The sequence below is a fragment of the Lissotriton helveticus genome, chromosome 2_1 (genome assembly GCF_964261635.1).
Source record: "Lissotriton helveticus chromosome 2_1, aLisHel1.1, whole genome shotgun sequence".
NCBI classification, from domain to species: domain Eukaryota; kingdom Metazoa; phylum Chordata; class Amphibia; order Caudata; family Salamandridae; genus Lissotriton; species Lissotriton helveticus.
Genome location: NC_136059.1, coordinates 1,397,704,346 through 1,397,719,528, shown reverse-complemented (window position 1 = coordinate 1,397,719,528; position 15,183 = coordinate 1,397,704,346). Strand labels below are relative to the sequence as shown.

The window sequence follows — 15,183 nt, the reverse complement described above, 5'->3', positions numbered from 1 at the left end:
CTTACTCTTGGCGAAACGCCGAGTGGCATGCCGCTGGGGCAGGGGCAGAGCCCCCAAGTTCAAGGAGTGGCTCGCGGACTTAACTTATTGCCAGGAACAGCACCTCACCTTTGCTGAGCTGTTACCGATCTCTAGCCAACCCAAGGATATCTGGAGCCCGCTGGTCGGTTATCTGCTTGCCCAGTCAGATGACGACGACGTCCCTGCGGGAGGACCAGTGGGTGATTAACTAATTCGAGGAAGTCTGGGGCTTCCGACTGCCATCCACAGATGGGCGCGACATTTCTTAACTGCTATCGCAGATACGCTGCCTCACTCATTGCTACACTGGTAATATACATGCATACCACCCTCCCGTAGACTATCCACTGACGCTACATACACGGAAGTTGCCATCGGCTCCACGCTCGACATGCACTTTCTATTGACCTAACACTTCCATACACCTTCAGTTTCAGGCCCGACACAACCCATTGGCGCTTTATGTTAACTCCGGCCTTCAGGTAACCAGATACCGTAGTTACTCTCACCCGTCATTGCACTACATTAGTAGACTCTCGATGATTGCTGTTATGAATATACCCTAGGACTCTACCCCCGGGTACGGCCGTGCACCCCTAAAGTTTTGTTCTAAAGTTGTGAACTGTTTCACTGACCTACATGTACACGTACCTTATAAAACTCTGTTCTGCTGCAGCACATCCGGAATCGCTTGCTTTAAGTACGAGCTGCTGTTCATACCTGGCGTGATACAGTGTTAACGCTACCGAGCCCCCGGGATGTCGGTTCCACAGCTGTGTTCTTATCATTATGTTCTTTTCCCCTTGATGCATTCCATGCTGCCGGCCTCCGGGTTGTAGGCACAGAAGGCTGTGTACTGTCTGTGATATCCAATAAAAGCAGTTTGAACACCAAAAAAAAAAAAAAAAAGGACGCGCAAATATCTTGAAGATGTTGATTTTTCCTAAATTCTTATATTTATTTTGCACAATTCCCCTCTTGTTCTCTGCATCTTATTTTACAAAAATAGACAGAATGGTGTCCAGGTTTTTATGGGGTTACCGACGATCTAGGCGTGATTTAAAATGGTGCTTATTTTCCGAGAATGAAGGGTGGATGGGGGATTCCTAATTTCCGTTTATACTATTGGCTTATTTCTTTAAGATATATGGGCATATTAATATTTCCCGACATTATTTTGGATGAACCAATTAATCCCTCAATCTATGAGATACTGTTAGGCGAGGAAGTTTCCCAATGTCTAGTTAAAATTCTAGAACCTAGCTATTATAAGAAGACCAAATTTAAAATTATGTCACCAGTTGTATCTATATGGCGCCAGATCAAAAAGAAAGTTATCTTATTAAATGATCTGAATTATTATTCTCCAATTTTGAATAATCACATGCTTCCTGAAATTTTCGAATATCAAATCATGAAGAGATGGTATACTGCAGGCATTCGTCAATTGGGAGATCTTTATCAAGATACTTTATTTGTTTCTTTCTCTAGTCTACAAACAAAATATAATTTACCTAGAAAAGATTTTTTTAAATACCTTCAGATACGCAGTTTTTTGGACTAAAAGGGCCTTATTAATCATATTTGCATGAGTAAAAATAATATTTTAGAAGCAAGTAGAAGGACAAAAAAAATTGGGCCTATTTATCAGATGGTTATAAATCAAATGGATGATGATTTGACTGTTACTGAGAATAAATGGCAAAGGAAATTTGAAACGGAGAATATTGATATAACTAGATCTATTCAATTATCGACTCGGTTGTTATTTAACGGTTCGCTGCAAAGCCAGCACTTTATGGCAATCTTTGATCTTTATTATTCTCCGATAAATTTGGCTAAATGGAAAAGTAGCAACGATCATAAGTGTAAACGTTGTGATGAAACAGCTGCCGATTCTATTCATATGTTTTTTTAGTGCCCCAAACTTCTCCAACATATTTTTGATGTTGAATTTTTTTTTAATAATAGTTTGGGGATTACCCTAAAATTGACTGCTGAATTGGTTATTATGGGTTTAGAAACGGATCAGACAGAAACAAGGTAAGCAGCTGAAGAAGCTTTTCTATTTATCTGTATGGCTGCGTACCGTTTTGTATCACCTCACACTGGCTAGATATTGAACCTCCAGCTTTTTATAACTGGCAAGTCAAACTCTTATCTATATATCAATTTCAAATGGCCATTTACAAACATAAGGGTGTCAAAAGAAAGGAGTTTGGACAAAAAATCTGGGCCCCTATCTCAAGATGGATTTAATTTTGTACACTTTTTTTTTTCTTCTTCTACAATGTTAAACGCTTCATTAATGAAGTGTGAGTAACTAGCAGTTTATTGTTTATATGATAATAACGCTTTGAGGTTAGGCTATTGTATGACTGTTTGCTGAAATAAAACTAATACAAAAGAATAATAATAAAAAATAAAAAAAATAGACATATTTTTATATATAGACTGTGTGGTTCTTTTTCATTTAACCTACACTTCATGATTAAATTGGTAAAACAAGCGGCTTAACACTCCTTCAAGATAAGCCTGAGGGCGGTTCTCCACAGCTACCACTTTGAGAGCTTTCAAAAGGTAATCAAAGGCCAATAAACTCAACATACGGTGCAAGGGGCTTCACTTAAATAAGCATGCACCATATACTAAGCCAGCCTCCTACACCTATATTGTTGGTAGCCACTTCTATATGATGGAAGACCTCTTCCTCATGCTGCTCGAAAGGGTACCTTATGGTACTGAAGCATCCCCAACGACTTGGTTGTATCAGTGTCCTTCTTTATATCCTGGGTAGCCTCATCAATATGTTTCCCGAAAAGGGCCTCTCCATCAAAGGGAAGATCAATTTTGTTCTGAACTTCCAGGTGGAAAGATGTGGCTGAGCCAACCGTGGCGACTTAAGACTGCAGCTCCTCCCAGCAATTTAAAGGCTGTTGTAGCAATGTCCACTGCGCAGTCTATAACCTCTGAGGATACCCGCTCACCTTGCTGGAGGATCTTTTTTGCTTCTGTCTTATTGTCATCCGGATATGGATCAATGTATGGAGCTAGAATGCACCACATATTGTGATCGCAGAGCCCCAAGATCGCTAGAGCTTTAGCTGCCCTGAACATAAGACTTGACATTGATGAGAAGTGTTTGCCTGCATTATCAAGGCATCTGCCTTTTTTCCCCAGAGGTGTTATGATCAGAGCAGACAGATTTCCTCTGAGCAGCCTGAGAGATCACAGTCAGGCTTCGGGTGGACCACAAGGTAGGCAGAAGCATCTTCTGGAGCTTAATATTTTTTCTCCAACCTGGGAAGAACCAGAGTCACAGTGGCTGGTGTCTTCATGTCCTTGAGGCCCTCCTCCCATATTTAGTTAATTATGGGAATGGCCTGCACTGACTTACTAAAGGGTTCTTCAAAATCATAAAGAAAGCAGTACATTTGAGAAGTTGGCATTGGCAAATCAAATCTCTTGGCCGCCCTTTCCAGTACATTGTGAAAACCACTGATGTCCTCATGTGGTGAATCAATGGGAACTGGAGATGGAGAATACGAAATGGGAATAAGGTAATCATACCACTCTTAGGATGGATCTGGAAGCACCCCTGCCTCATGGTCATTATCTACAGTAGTCACTGTCCTGTTGAGCGGGAGGCGGTGGTGATCATGGAGGAACTATAGACTGTAAGGTTGGACCCTGTTGAGGAGCGGAAGGAACCAACAGTTGTCTAGGTGGTAATAAAGCATGTTCAGGAGGAGCAGAAGCTGATGGAAACCTTTTCTTATAGTCCGAAAGCATGGACTATAAGTACGAAGTCTGAGAGCAAAGATGATGGCATACAAACCATCTGATACTCCTGTGGAGGCATATAATTGTGCTGTTCTTCATATTCCTCCTTGTAGTCATCTTCTTGACATTTTACGTGCAACTGGGATAGGCTATGGGAATATCCAAAAGGCCCATCATCTTCATCAGAGTCCTGTTCCTCCAAGAAATGTGAAGGAATCAAGGGTGCCACATTGCTAGGCGATGTGACCTCTGGTGTCAGATGTCTACTTCTGATCTTTTCCATAGGTGATTTTTCTTTCATCAACCAGATCGTCGATGGAGCTATTGTCGTCGTTGTCAATGCTGGTGGCAACATAGACACTGTCACCGTCAATCCTGTCTTTTCTGTTGTCGCCGTCATTACCATGGATCATGCAGATGTCGGTGGAAGAATGGTCAGCAATGATTGTAAAACCCTCGACGACAATTGTGTCAACGATTCTGACATCGTCTGAGGAGCGGAACTCGACAATGACAGATCCTTGGTTTGGAAGCATGGGGAACATTACTCTGTGTCGATGACGGTGAGGATCTTTTCTTCGTCGATGACGAAGATTTCGTGAACTGTAACACCTTCGTCAACGGTTTCTCCTCAGTGGGAACAGATAAAGACCTTTTGAAAACTTGCCTGCCCAGAGAAGGTATTGTATGCAGCTCTGAATTTGTCTTTTTTTGAGGGCGCTTTTGAGGAGTGGGTTTGTGATCTTTCCCTCTTGTGAGACATTCTAGATGACGAAGAAGACATCTCATCACTGCCATCACTTGATAGAAGTTCTTTCCTGGCATTCAGCTTTTGAAGCCAAATGAGAAGGCACCCTTCACAGTCCCTCAACATTTTGGTTGAAAAGGTATGACATACCTTGGAATCTTTAGCCTTATGGTTGGGGTACAGGCAGTAGATGCAGTCGCTGTGAGGGTCAATACGGCCAGGTTGTTGGGCAGCTTACAAAATATGATGACAGAGGCGGTAATAGTGTCACTACCTAAGAAGGGACAAGATCCAGCTCAAATGACCTCTTATGGACCACTATCTATGCTCAATGTAGATTATAAAAGTTTGTGTTAAATATTACCAAATCAGCTTTTTCCCGAAATTGGAAAGTCGATCCACCCAAATTTGTCAGGGTTTATCCATGCATGTTGTCAGGATTGAGAGCAGCGCAAGAACACGCAAGCGCCACTAACCTTACTCTGAGGGCCAGCAGAGACGATAGACGATATTCCTTCCGACTCCGCACTACACAAGCCCCAACACTGGAAATTAACCACTGTTTGAGCCTGTATGGATAGGGGCCGGGAGGTAGATGGACATCGGGAGATAGGTACTTCTAGTGACGGCTGGTCGCTACACCATGAGGTTACTGGTACTGGGACACTGCAGGTAGAGGAGGAGACAGAGAGTAAGAGGTTAGTACCGCAGAGGTAGCTATGTGAACCAAAAAACCCCCTTTCATTCAAATGGGGACTCACCAGTTTAACCACCCCATGTATCCCAGAAGGAAATCCAAACATGCGTAGGGCACACGAAAGTAAGATTCACCAGAAGTATGGAGAAGTTAACTTCACTCCTCGACCTACCGCGAAGTAGGCACAATGTACCTCTATAGAACTACAAAGTACAAGCGTGCTCCTCGCAGCGCCTCCAAGAACCACAATACCTCTTGCGGAACTGTGTAGGCCAAGTAAAATGATAAGTCAGCAACCACTGACAGAGAACACAGCGCTCCCCCACAATGTAAACAAGAAATGGCGGCAGTCTGGAGTCTGCTTGAAACGGAAAGAAAAAGGTACAAACAAAATAGGAGGCGAGCCCGCACTCCTCAGAAATACTTGCACGACGGGATAGGACTGGAAACAGAATTCTTCCGGGATCCTCTGACCACGCAGGCTCTTGCTCGGCGTTGTGCAGAACCGGGCAATACTGACCACGCAGGCTCTTGCTCGGCGTCGTGCAGAACCGGGCAATACTGACCACGCAGGCTCTTGTTCGGCGTCGTGCAGAACCGGGCAATACTCGAAGAGAGTTGGCTCATCCACTATGAGACATGACAGAACACAAATTGACAAGCACCGTTCTGTCCGGAGGTAGGGCTTATGTAAGGTCCTCCCATTGCGTCAGCCCCCAGCGCCGGATGGCCTTCTGGGACTTGTAGTTCATCCGCAAAGGATTCGCAATACGGAATCTTTTGCATTTGGCCTTATCGATGGTAGCGATCGCTACACATGTGCAATATTAGACAGCTGGTACAGGTGCTGCATTCATCACGGGACAACTATCCCGAAGCACTGGTCCTATTTATAGACATTGAAAAGACCTACCAATACAAATCCTTAGAAGGCTATTTAGAGAGATAGATGCCTTACCGTTAGATCTGGCTTGGGGAACTACAAGATGTAAGATAGAACTAGCAAAACTTTGCCTTCCGGTGGATGAGGGTAACTTGGCTGCTCCTGATATTGAACTTAGGTAGCTACAATGGAAAGCCAGGAGGTGAGATTGTCACTGGAAAACATAGATGCTTTAGTCACCAGAATATTCAGGTATGCATGGACATGAGCCTAGAGGAAGACATGCATGCGGAGGCCATATACACCGGACATTCCTTGGATGGCATTATTGGCACTAACTCATGTAAGGAAATGGACTGTTTGCATGACTGGGTAGAGAAAGGGCTGTGTACACAGAGAAGATTGTTTGAGGATGGAAGGATTAGAGGATTCAAGGAGTTCATGTCCCCATGACATTTCTCATAACATGGCGCAATAGTGACTACAATGTACAAATGGTGGTGGGATGGTCCGTCTGAACCATTGTCTCCATTCTGTTAGCACACTGGACGGCAAATATAGAATGATTACATTGTTATATAAAGTGCTGATAGCCCAATCCAAATGTGATCTGACTGGAATGCATAAACGCTGGTTTGGGGACACCCTGACAGAAACTGAGTGGTCTACGCACACTCGGACAAAAATGGTGGGGGAACGAATAGAAAGCACATTGCAAATGTGTTTATTGGGGAATGTTACACAGATACAAGTTATTAATCGGAAACTAGTGGCTATAGCACTACTATCAGCGAAATGAAGAGTCTTCATTCTTGGGGCAGGAGTACCGCACCAACGCAAAAAAATGGTTGCATGATGTGGTGTATTGCAGAGACCAACTTACCTGCTATTCCGAAGAATTTCCAAATGCATCTAGGCCAGGTGAAATATGGGGCCTGTTAACCTCCTATTTGCTGAATACACTTGATGACTAATGGCTTACCATGCATTGTAATTGATATATTATTATTGCCAAACTGCTATCTGTGTTCAAATTATGTTAACAGCCTCTCACTGTAATGTACCAATCTACCCTTTTGTGCTTTATAAATGTGTGTACATGATGATGAACCTTTTGGTTGTTACTATACTGAAAATTCAATAAAAAATAATTAAAAAAAGGCTAACCAGAGGAGACAGGACACAACTTACTCGCTCTTCTGCAGGATTTTTGTTACTATTTGTTGTACCTGGGGGCTGTTAACATAAGTGGGAGGGCCGCTGCTGTAAAGCCAGGATGATTTTACAGTTGATCAAGGCTGAATGTCAGACCTACTGGATATACAATTTATCCTAAGAATGTCACTTGGATTAGTTGTTTGAACCAGATGGGTATCCTTTTCTAATTGCATCATTGTATTAGACAAAAAAGGCTCGATATCATTCTCTGGCAGAACCACTGTCACTGTGATATGTTGTAAACCAAAAATCCCAATAAAATAGTTTTAAAAAATCAATTGATTTCAGTATTTTAAAAAAAGACAGTTTCAAAGACTGTTCTACAGTCATTTTCAATAAATATAGAACGTAATAACATTTTTCTCCAACAAGTGCAGCCAGACATTTATAAATTAACTAGCTTACCCATCGCGCGTTGCTGCGATCTTCTTAGAAAGGAAATTCAAGGAAACTCGTTATGATAACATTCAATTTACATTATGTCATTTTTATTGAAACGTATTCATTTTAATATGGAAAACATTTCAAAGTGTCGTTTTAATTCTATTTATTTATTCGAGTGCTTGTGGATACATGTTTTTTTGTTTTTTCGTCTGGTGCGTACATCAGTATTCGAAAGATTATGAGGGCCCTGGGGGGGCCGATATTTAAAATATTTTTATGCCAGAAACCTTCGCGGGAGTGTACTCAACAACTTCCCAAAGTTTTATGGCGATCGGATGAATGGTGTTTTAATTCTATTTATTTATTCGAGTGCTTGTTGTTTTTCCATCTGTTGCGTACATTAGTATTTGAAAGATTCTGAGGGCCCTGGGGATGATATTTATAAAAATATTATGCCAGAAACGTTTGCGGGAGTGTACTCAACAACTTCCCAAAGTTTCATGGCGATCGGATGAATGGTGTATTAATGCATAAAGGACAAACAGACAGACAGACAGACAGACATACGTTCATTTTTATATATATAGATTGTTCAATTGGTTCAACAGAAAAGTTACATGAGCAACAGGATTTAAATTTTAATCTCGGTTCCGGCCATCAACCAACAAATGACGAAATGAGATAAAAAATAATCTACATCATACAAATTTATATTTTATCTCAAGTGACAGACTAGATCCCAGATAAAACTGCCCTTTGGCACATAAGGATCTTGGCTGTAGTAAGAATATGTAAAGGCTGACTCAAACACACACACACACACACCCTCGCGGGAGCATCAAACAGCCATCGTCCAACACTGGGAAGGGCTTTAAAGAATCCTCCAGGCACCAGAGGATTCCTTTTTTTCCCCTTCAAGTTAGACTCGTAATCACTTCTGCATTGCCCCCCCCCCCTCGCCCATCTGTGAAGTCAGCTATAGAGAGCAGGTAAAGGCTTGTGTGCGTTTTTTGGGGGGTTTTGGATGCTCACCTCATGTTTGTGGGAGGCATCGCTGAAAATATTTATATTTAGAGAGAGACTCTCTCTCTCTATATATATATATATATATATATATATATATATATATATATATATATATATATATATGAATGAAAGAAAACAATCCTGCTTCAGAGAAGAAGAGGCACGTACTCGAGGTATGTATGGATCAGGCTTCTTTATTGTTTTTCAGGTCTCCCACGACCCCACAATATATATATGTATGTATATTTAACAAAACCTCAGTGTGGAAGTAAAGGTCGCACTCCAGCAGTAATCGTCCAATTCATTAATTTATTCTTAAATCATTTTTTCAAACAGCCAACACAGACCAACCAACGCGTTTCGGTATATCCAAATACCTTGATCACGGTTGATTACTCATGTGATTTCCCACAATTTCAAAACATTTTCCAGGAAACACTATTACGTAATTTTCTACTTGTTGCCAGGGGCTTCTCCATTGATTCTTGGGAGATGTAGTCCCCTGTTTAACAATAAAATGTTTACAAAAGTGCAATGCAAATAGCGTTTTTAACCATTACAAGTGAATTTCAATTTCAATTGTCACCATGATAAAACGTCATCAGTTTTTCAATTTCTGCTCGGTTAGTTATTAATTATTGCTACCAATTACACAAACAATGAGAGAAAAGAAAGATAGTACACTCTGAAAAAAAACACATTTGTGTGAAACAAAATACAGATTGAAACCTGATATGTTGGCACTCGTTGGATATCTATGGTTCCAGTCCACTACACGAATTGTGTGTCAGAGGCGTTGACGCGTTTCAATGGTATTGTCCCAAATTTATACCATCTTTATCAAGACATAAATAAATCTCTCATAGCTAGGATTATAGTTGATCCTAATCATAATCCTATCCAATATACACTGTTGTTTGCCGTACAATGAGACAGCCACACTTCTGGTAGCGAGCACTCTCCTTTGGTTTCTAATTCCCAGTGGAGAGTATGTCTCTGAGAAAATCACGAAGTTATAATTTTCGAATCTCCAAGGGTGCCTTCGTAATAATTGGCAATTAAAAACCTTTCTTTGAATCACTGGAAGAATATGTTTAAAACTGGATATAGGTTCACACTTGTAAAGGATCCCAAACTCTCATGTGGTGGCCGTTGCAGTATACAATATTCACCCTTTATAAATTGGGCCTGTTATAAAGAACTGAAAAGTTCCTCCTAGCTCGCCGTGGCTTCTTCGATAATCAACCAATTTGGTCTGTCCAGTATGGTCAGCTTGCTGCCCTTGCCTCTTTCCCCTCTGCTCACTGTTGTCAATGTGCATGGCCATGTTCCCTCCCTACTGCTTTCCATGGTCCGTTGTGCTGCACTGCCATCCCACTTGACCCGTGTGGTGTATTGTGCTGCTACACCCCCTGATGCCTGCTCTGTAGGGTCAGTTTGGTGCTCCTCCTGTCCTCTCTTATCCAAGTCTAAGTCCCTACCCCATTCCTCCTGCCCTTAATGCCTTATTTGCCAACATTTTGAACTTGGTAAGAGGTAGAGATTTTGAAAAAGAAAACCTGGTGAATTGATTTTCCCCATTGACTCACCATGAAAAAGAGGAGCCTTTAGGCAGGAGACAGATAAAACAAAGCTCTTTTGGGCTTAAAAACATCGGGAGTGTCCTGCCTGAATCAGGTCTGTTGGCATGTATGCTTGTACTGCAACTGCCTCTTCCTATTGCCCTCATTGGTCTTTCATGTTGCTACAGCCCCTTTTGCCTGTACTGTATAGTTGATGAGCTGCCCTTGCCCCCTTTCCTCTGCCCTCCATGGTCCATTGGGCTGCCACTGCCCCTCCCACCTGTGCAATTTGGTCAACGTGTTGCCTCTGCACCCTCCCCCATGAGAAGGTCTAATTCCCAGAGAAATTATAGTTAGTGTTCTAAACAACTAAAAAGAGGACATATTTACTAAGTTCTCAAATAGCACTTTTAAATAATTTAATATCTTCAAGTTTTTTTACATTGTTGATCACTTGACTATTTGTTACACTTAAGGGAGATGATGTGGCATTATAACCAGAGCTGCAGACTTTGCAACTGAGGAACTAGATTCAAGTTTCAGGGTCAGCTCAATATCCTGTGATTCTGGACAAATCAAACTACTCATGCCTAAAACAAAATGAATGTGTCCTTGAGCATTGATGCTTATGCAATGCACTCTAATACTTCTGGGTCAAGCTGTGTTAGATAATACTACAAAAAACAAAAACAAAAACAAAAATAAGTGACTTCTAACATTGGGATAAACCTGGGCTACATTTGGGTGATATTTGTGCTATATATGGGCTCTTTTTTCTCTAGTGGCCATTTTGGGAGACTTATCTCTTATGTAGCTCCCTAACTTCCTCGTTTACTGCAGTATCCTCAATAGAAAATGCTTTCAGTTTTCTACTTCGATTCTATCAAGATGGCATTCAGGTGTGCCACACTTTTGGCATAAATTCAGAATGTTAGCACTCTAGTTGCGCATTAGAACACTAAAGTAAAGCTGCTGATCACAAGAGAGTTAACTGGCAATCTGATGCGGGTGTTGAAAGTGCATGTTCCAGTCTGTATGTCAGAATGTTTTAATTAAATAGAAGAGGAAGATATTTGAAATATCACTTTCTACAGTACTAACCATAATTTCTAAGACAAACTGAAACCCCTCATTTTGTTCCTTACTAAATTAAATGTTTTAAGTTTTATCAGTTTGATTCAAACAATATGGCTTCAAGTGTGCCATAGTTTTGTCATAAGTAAAACTGTTAGCACTCTAGTTGTTCTTTAGAACACTCTGAGCGGCTGCAGTAGAACACAAGGGAATCAACTGACAGGCTGCTCCTGTTGGAAGTACATTATTTACTGCGAATATCAGACTTAATTTTCATATAGCTAAGAAGGACTATGAATTTAGCACTTTCCATAACTCTTTGGGGAAATCATGAGAAAAAAGTGTTCTCTCAAACATGATTCCTGAAATCCAAGCAGAAGATTTTTTTAAATGTAAAATCACCTTAGAACACATCACTATACCATCAGCAAAGGATATATTTTGTAACAAAAATCTGTTTTCACCGTTTATACGTTCTCCTTTTTGTGACCCTCAAAACCTGCCATTCACTACAATGCATTTCAATAGGGTGCTATCGTGGATATAGGTCCCAAGATAGCGTGCCAACACTTCCAGGTTGAAGTGTTGGCAGCCAATCAAATTTCAGTAGCATTTCAGTATTGTTTTGGGCTACCAGATATCTATATTTTTCAAACCTAAATATCTCTGAAACTACTGAATGCTTTCTGGACCAATATCTAGCTTGCTGCCACATTTGGTGTAATTCAGTTCAGCGGTTCGGGCTGTAGTCGTGTTAAAAATGAAAAATCCCCTAGACTTAATATGGGGGAAAATGCGTTTTGAGACTTCCATTTTTTCTCAGCCCCTGCTTGACGGATCCCCTGAAAGTTTCAACATAGCAGCTGAACCAACAAGGGGACAATGTTTGAAACTTTTGTGAAGATCCGTCTAACGGCGCCAAAGTTATTGGCAAAACAAAAAACACTTTTCCTATGGAAACTTTGGTACTAGCGATAACGCCCGCCATTAGTTTATAAATATAAATATCTATATATCTATATATATACATATATGAATATATGTATATATATTATATTAATAATAATAAAAGAGGCACCAGGATACACCCCTGTTTCAGGCCATTACCCCCACCTATATTAGGGGAAAGTCCTATGCCGTCAGATAACGTAATTTGCAGTCAAGTGTTTGAATAAAATTCTACTTAGATATTTAACAAATTACTATCTATCCCCCAAGATTGTAACTTAGACCACAATTGCTCTCTATCTTGCCGAAACCGAAAGAATAATCGACAAAGCATACAAATTACTTGCCTCTGCTTTTTTTAATAATTGTAAGGGGCCAGAATGTTCACTGACCTATAAATAGGTTGATATCTATTTTTAAAAGTAATGCAAAAATCTAACAAAAACAAAAATATTTGAGAAAAGGAAAAGAAAGAGTGCAGGTGAGACATTGAGAAGCGGGCAACGGGTAATGTTTAGTTTTAGCTCTAAGGAAAGTAAAGTGTTATGTTTAAAAGGGAGAAACAAAGGTCTAAAGCAAGGGTAGGAGGGTGAGATGGTCAATCCCTGAATAGAAACGTCTGATATTCATTTGGAAGTTCACAAAGGAAAGAGTTTTGGCACAATAACTGCAAAAAACAGGGCCAGAAAAGAATCAACAGCATTCAGCTTGATGGTCTGGTTTTAAAATACTAATGGTTTTTACTGCATCCAGTTGCAGCAAATCAGTTTTGGGCACCAATTCTGACTTTTCCATGCAGTAAAATCACAGGAAATTCTACTGGCTAAATAAACAATAGTACAAAAGAAACCAGGCGCTAAAAACACTTCGAAGATGCAACTGGAATCGATAAGGAATTCCTCAACAGAAATTAATTAACTGAAATCCCCTACGACTGTGGTTTAATCTGAACTTGAGATTCTGTAGAGAACATATGTAACTGAATTAATTCAATTTCCACTAGAAGTATGAACTTTCTCTGAAATATACCTCCTAAACAGCTTACAAGTCAATTTCTGTGATTAAACTAAATTCAACGTATTTATTCTAACCAAGTTAGAAACTATTAGACTATTCCAGATCAACTCATTTTTAAAGAAATGCAACTCACCATGATCTTGAACTCTCAGTTCCTGCAAATCAAGACTTTCGTTTTCTGTGAAACACAGCCAAAATCTTTCAAACGTGTGTGCATACAAATTAGCAGACTCAAATGCTGATAGCATTGATTCCTAAAACAAAATGGAAAATAAAGCTGAATGAATTCATGATAGGCAATGCGTGAAGCCAAAACCCTTAACCCATACATATACATAGAATTATAGATTGGTAGCTTCCAGGATACCATGAGGAACAAAATAATTGGCATAAATAACTAAATTATGTGGCAAAAAAAATCTAATTATACAGCACCACATTAACTTGAAGGCAAACTATGCAGCACTTATTCTGTGACATTCTTATCCAGCTGTTTTAACGTTTTAACATACACTCATACAAAAAGGCAGCCAATGCTATAAAGAATAAATATGTTTCCCAGCAAAGAGAAATCTATAGATAACATTCCTCAGACCCTGCTCAAAATGCTTTTTACAAACAATTAATGATTTGTCCTTTCCGCTTCCCATAATAAAATCGGTTGTGTAAAATGTATTCAAGGTTACCCTGTACAGAAATGAGTCCTAAATGTACACAGTTATTGAGATAAAAAATGTAATCTATTAATTTTCTATATCCCTATTATGCTCTAAATTATGTTGGTGAATTTGGATTTTTGCATAGCTCATTAGCCAGCTGCGTCCCATCATGGGGTTTCAAGTGACCACTAGCAAGGAAAGCAAAGATCTAGTTGTCAATGATGTCAGCTGGAAGCTCTCGGTTGAAAACTCTATATCATTAATCGACACCCTTCTACATTGTTATCCTGTTTATGGCCCCCTCCCAGGGCCGGACTGGCTACCGGACAGTTGTGTGTGCTGCCAAGCAGGGGGATGATTTCTCCGTGGTATGGACGTATTTCGTTGATGGGGACCTGCGTGCGCTTTGAAAAAAAAAAGCAAAACGAATTTTGTTTTGCGCACACAGGTCCCCATCAAAGAAAGCATCCCCCTGCTCGGCAGCACACACAACTGCCCGGTAGCCAGTCCGGCCCTGCCCCCTCCAACTATATACTACACAAAGCTAGACCTATGAATCAGTTGTGCACGAGGTAAATGATTTTTCTGGTTCCAGTCCTCTGGTAATGTCACCCATTCCTCATAAAAATACTTTAAAAAAGGTATACATTTAGAAACTACTCAACCGTTAACCTTATGGTTTATGATGTCACCATGATCTCTTCATGCCAATATATTACCATATCACACAGTTAGTTAATACTAGGTATCTTCTATCTGGCTATGTCTAAATATATCGATCTATCTATCTATATATATATCTATGTCTATATGTATACATAACCCGGTGGTGGCCACCACTGAGTAGTTTTCGTTAGGCCAGGTGTTCCATATGAAAAGCATTTTTGCGTTGCTGAAAACTTGGACCCTGTTTGACGAATCGCCGCAAAACGTTTCATAAAGGTGCAATGTACTGACTCATTTGTGCATGGAAAGTTTCGAGTGGATCTGTCAAGTGGGGGGCGATAAAAAAAGGAGGGTCCCAAAACTCAAAATCCTCAGGCATTTTCCATAGACTTCTTTAAGAAGGGCTACAGCAGAATTACACCACATTTGCCAGGAAGCAGGAACGTGGTCCGTATATTGTGCTTTTTGTGCTTTGATGTAAAACCGTTAAGTAGTTT

The 15,183-nt window shown here is 40.4% G+C and overlaps 1 protein-coding gene across 1 annotated transcript in view; it reads right to left on the bottom strand.

Annotated features, from left to right (window-relative positions):
- The window catches only part of LOC144820261 (dynein axonemal heavy chain 6-like), a 1,187,310-nt gene that overhangs the window by 849,838 nt on the left and 322,289 nt on the right, over positions 1 to 15,183 (bottom strand). The window contains exon 12 of the mRNA XM_078677850.1: positions 13,495 to 13,615. Coding sequence (XP_078533976.1) covers positions 13,495 to 13,615 — 121 coding nt within the window. The remainder of the gene's footprint in view (positions 1 to 13,494; positions 13,616 to 15,183) is intronic.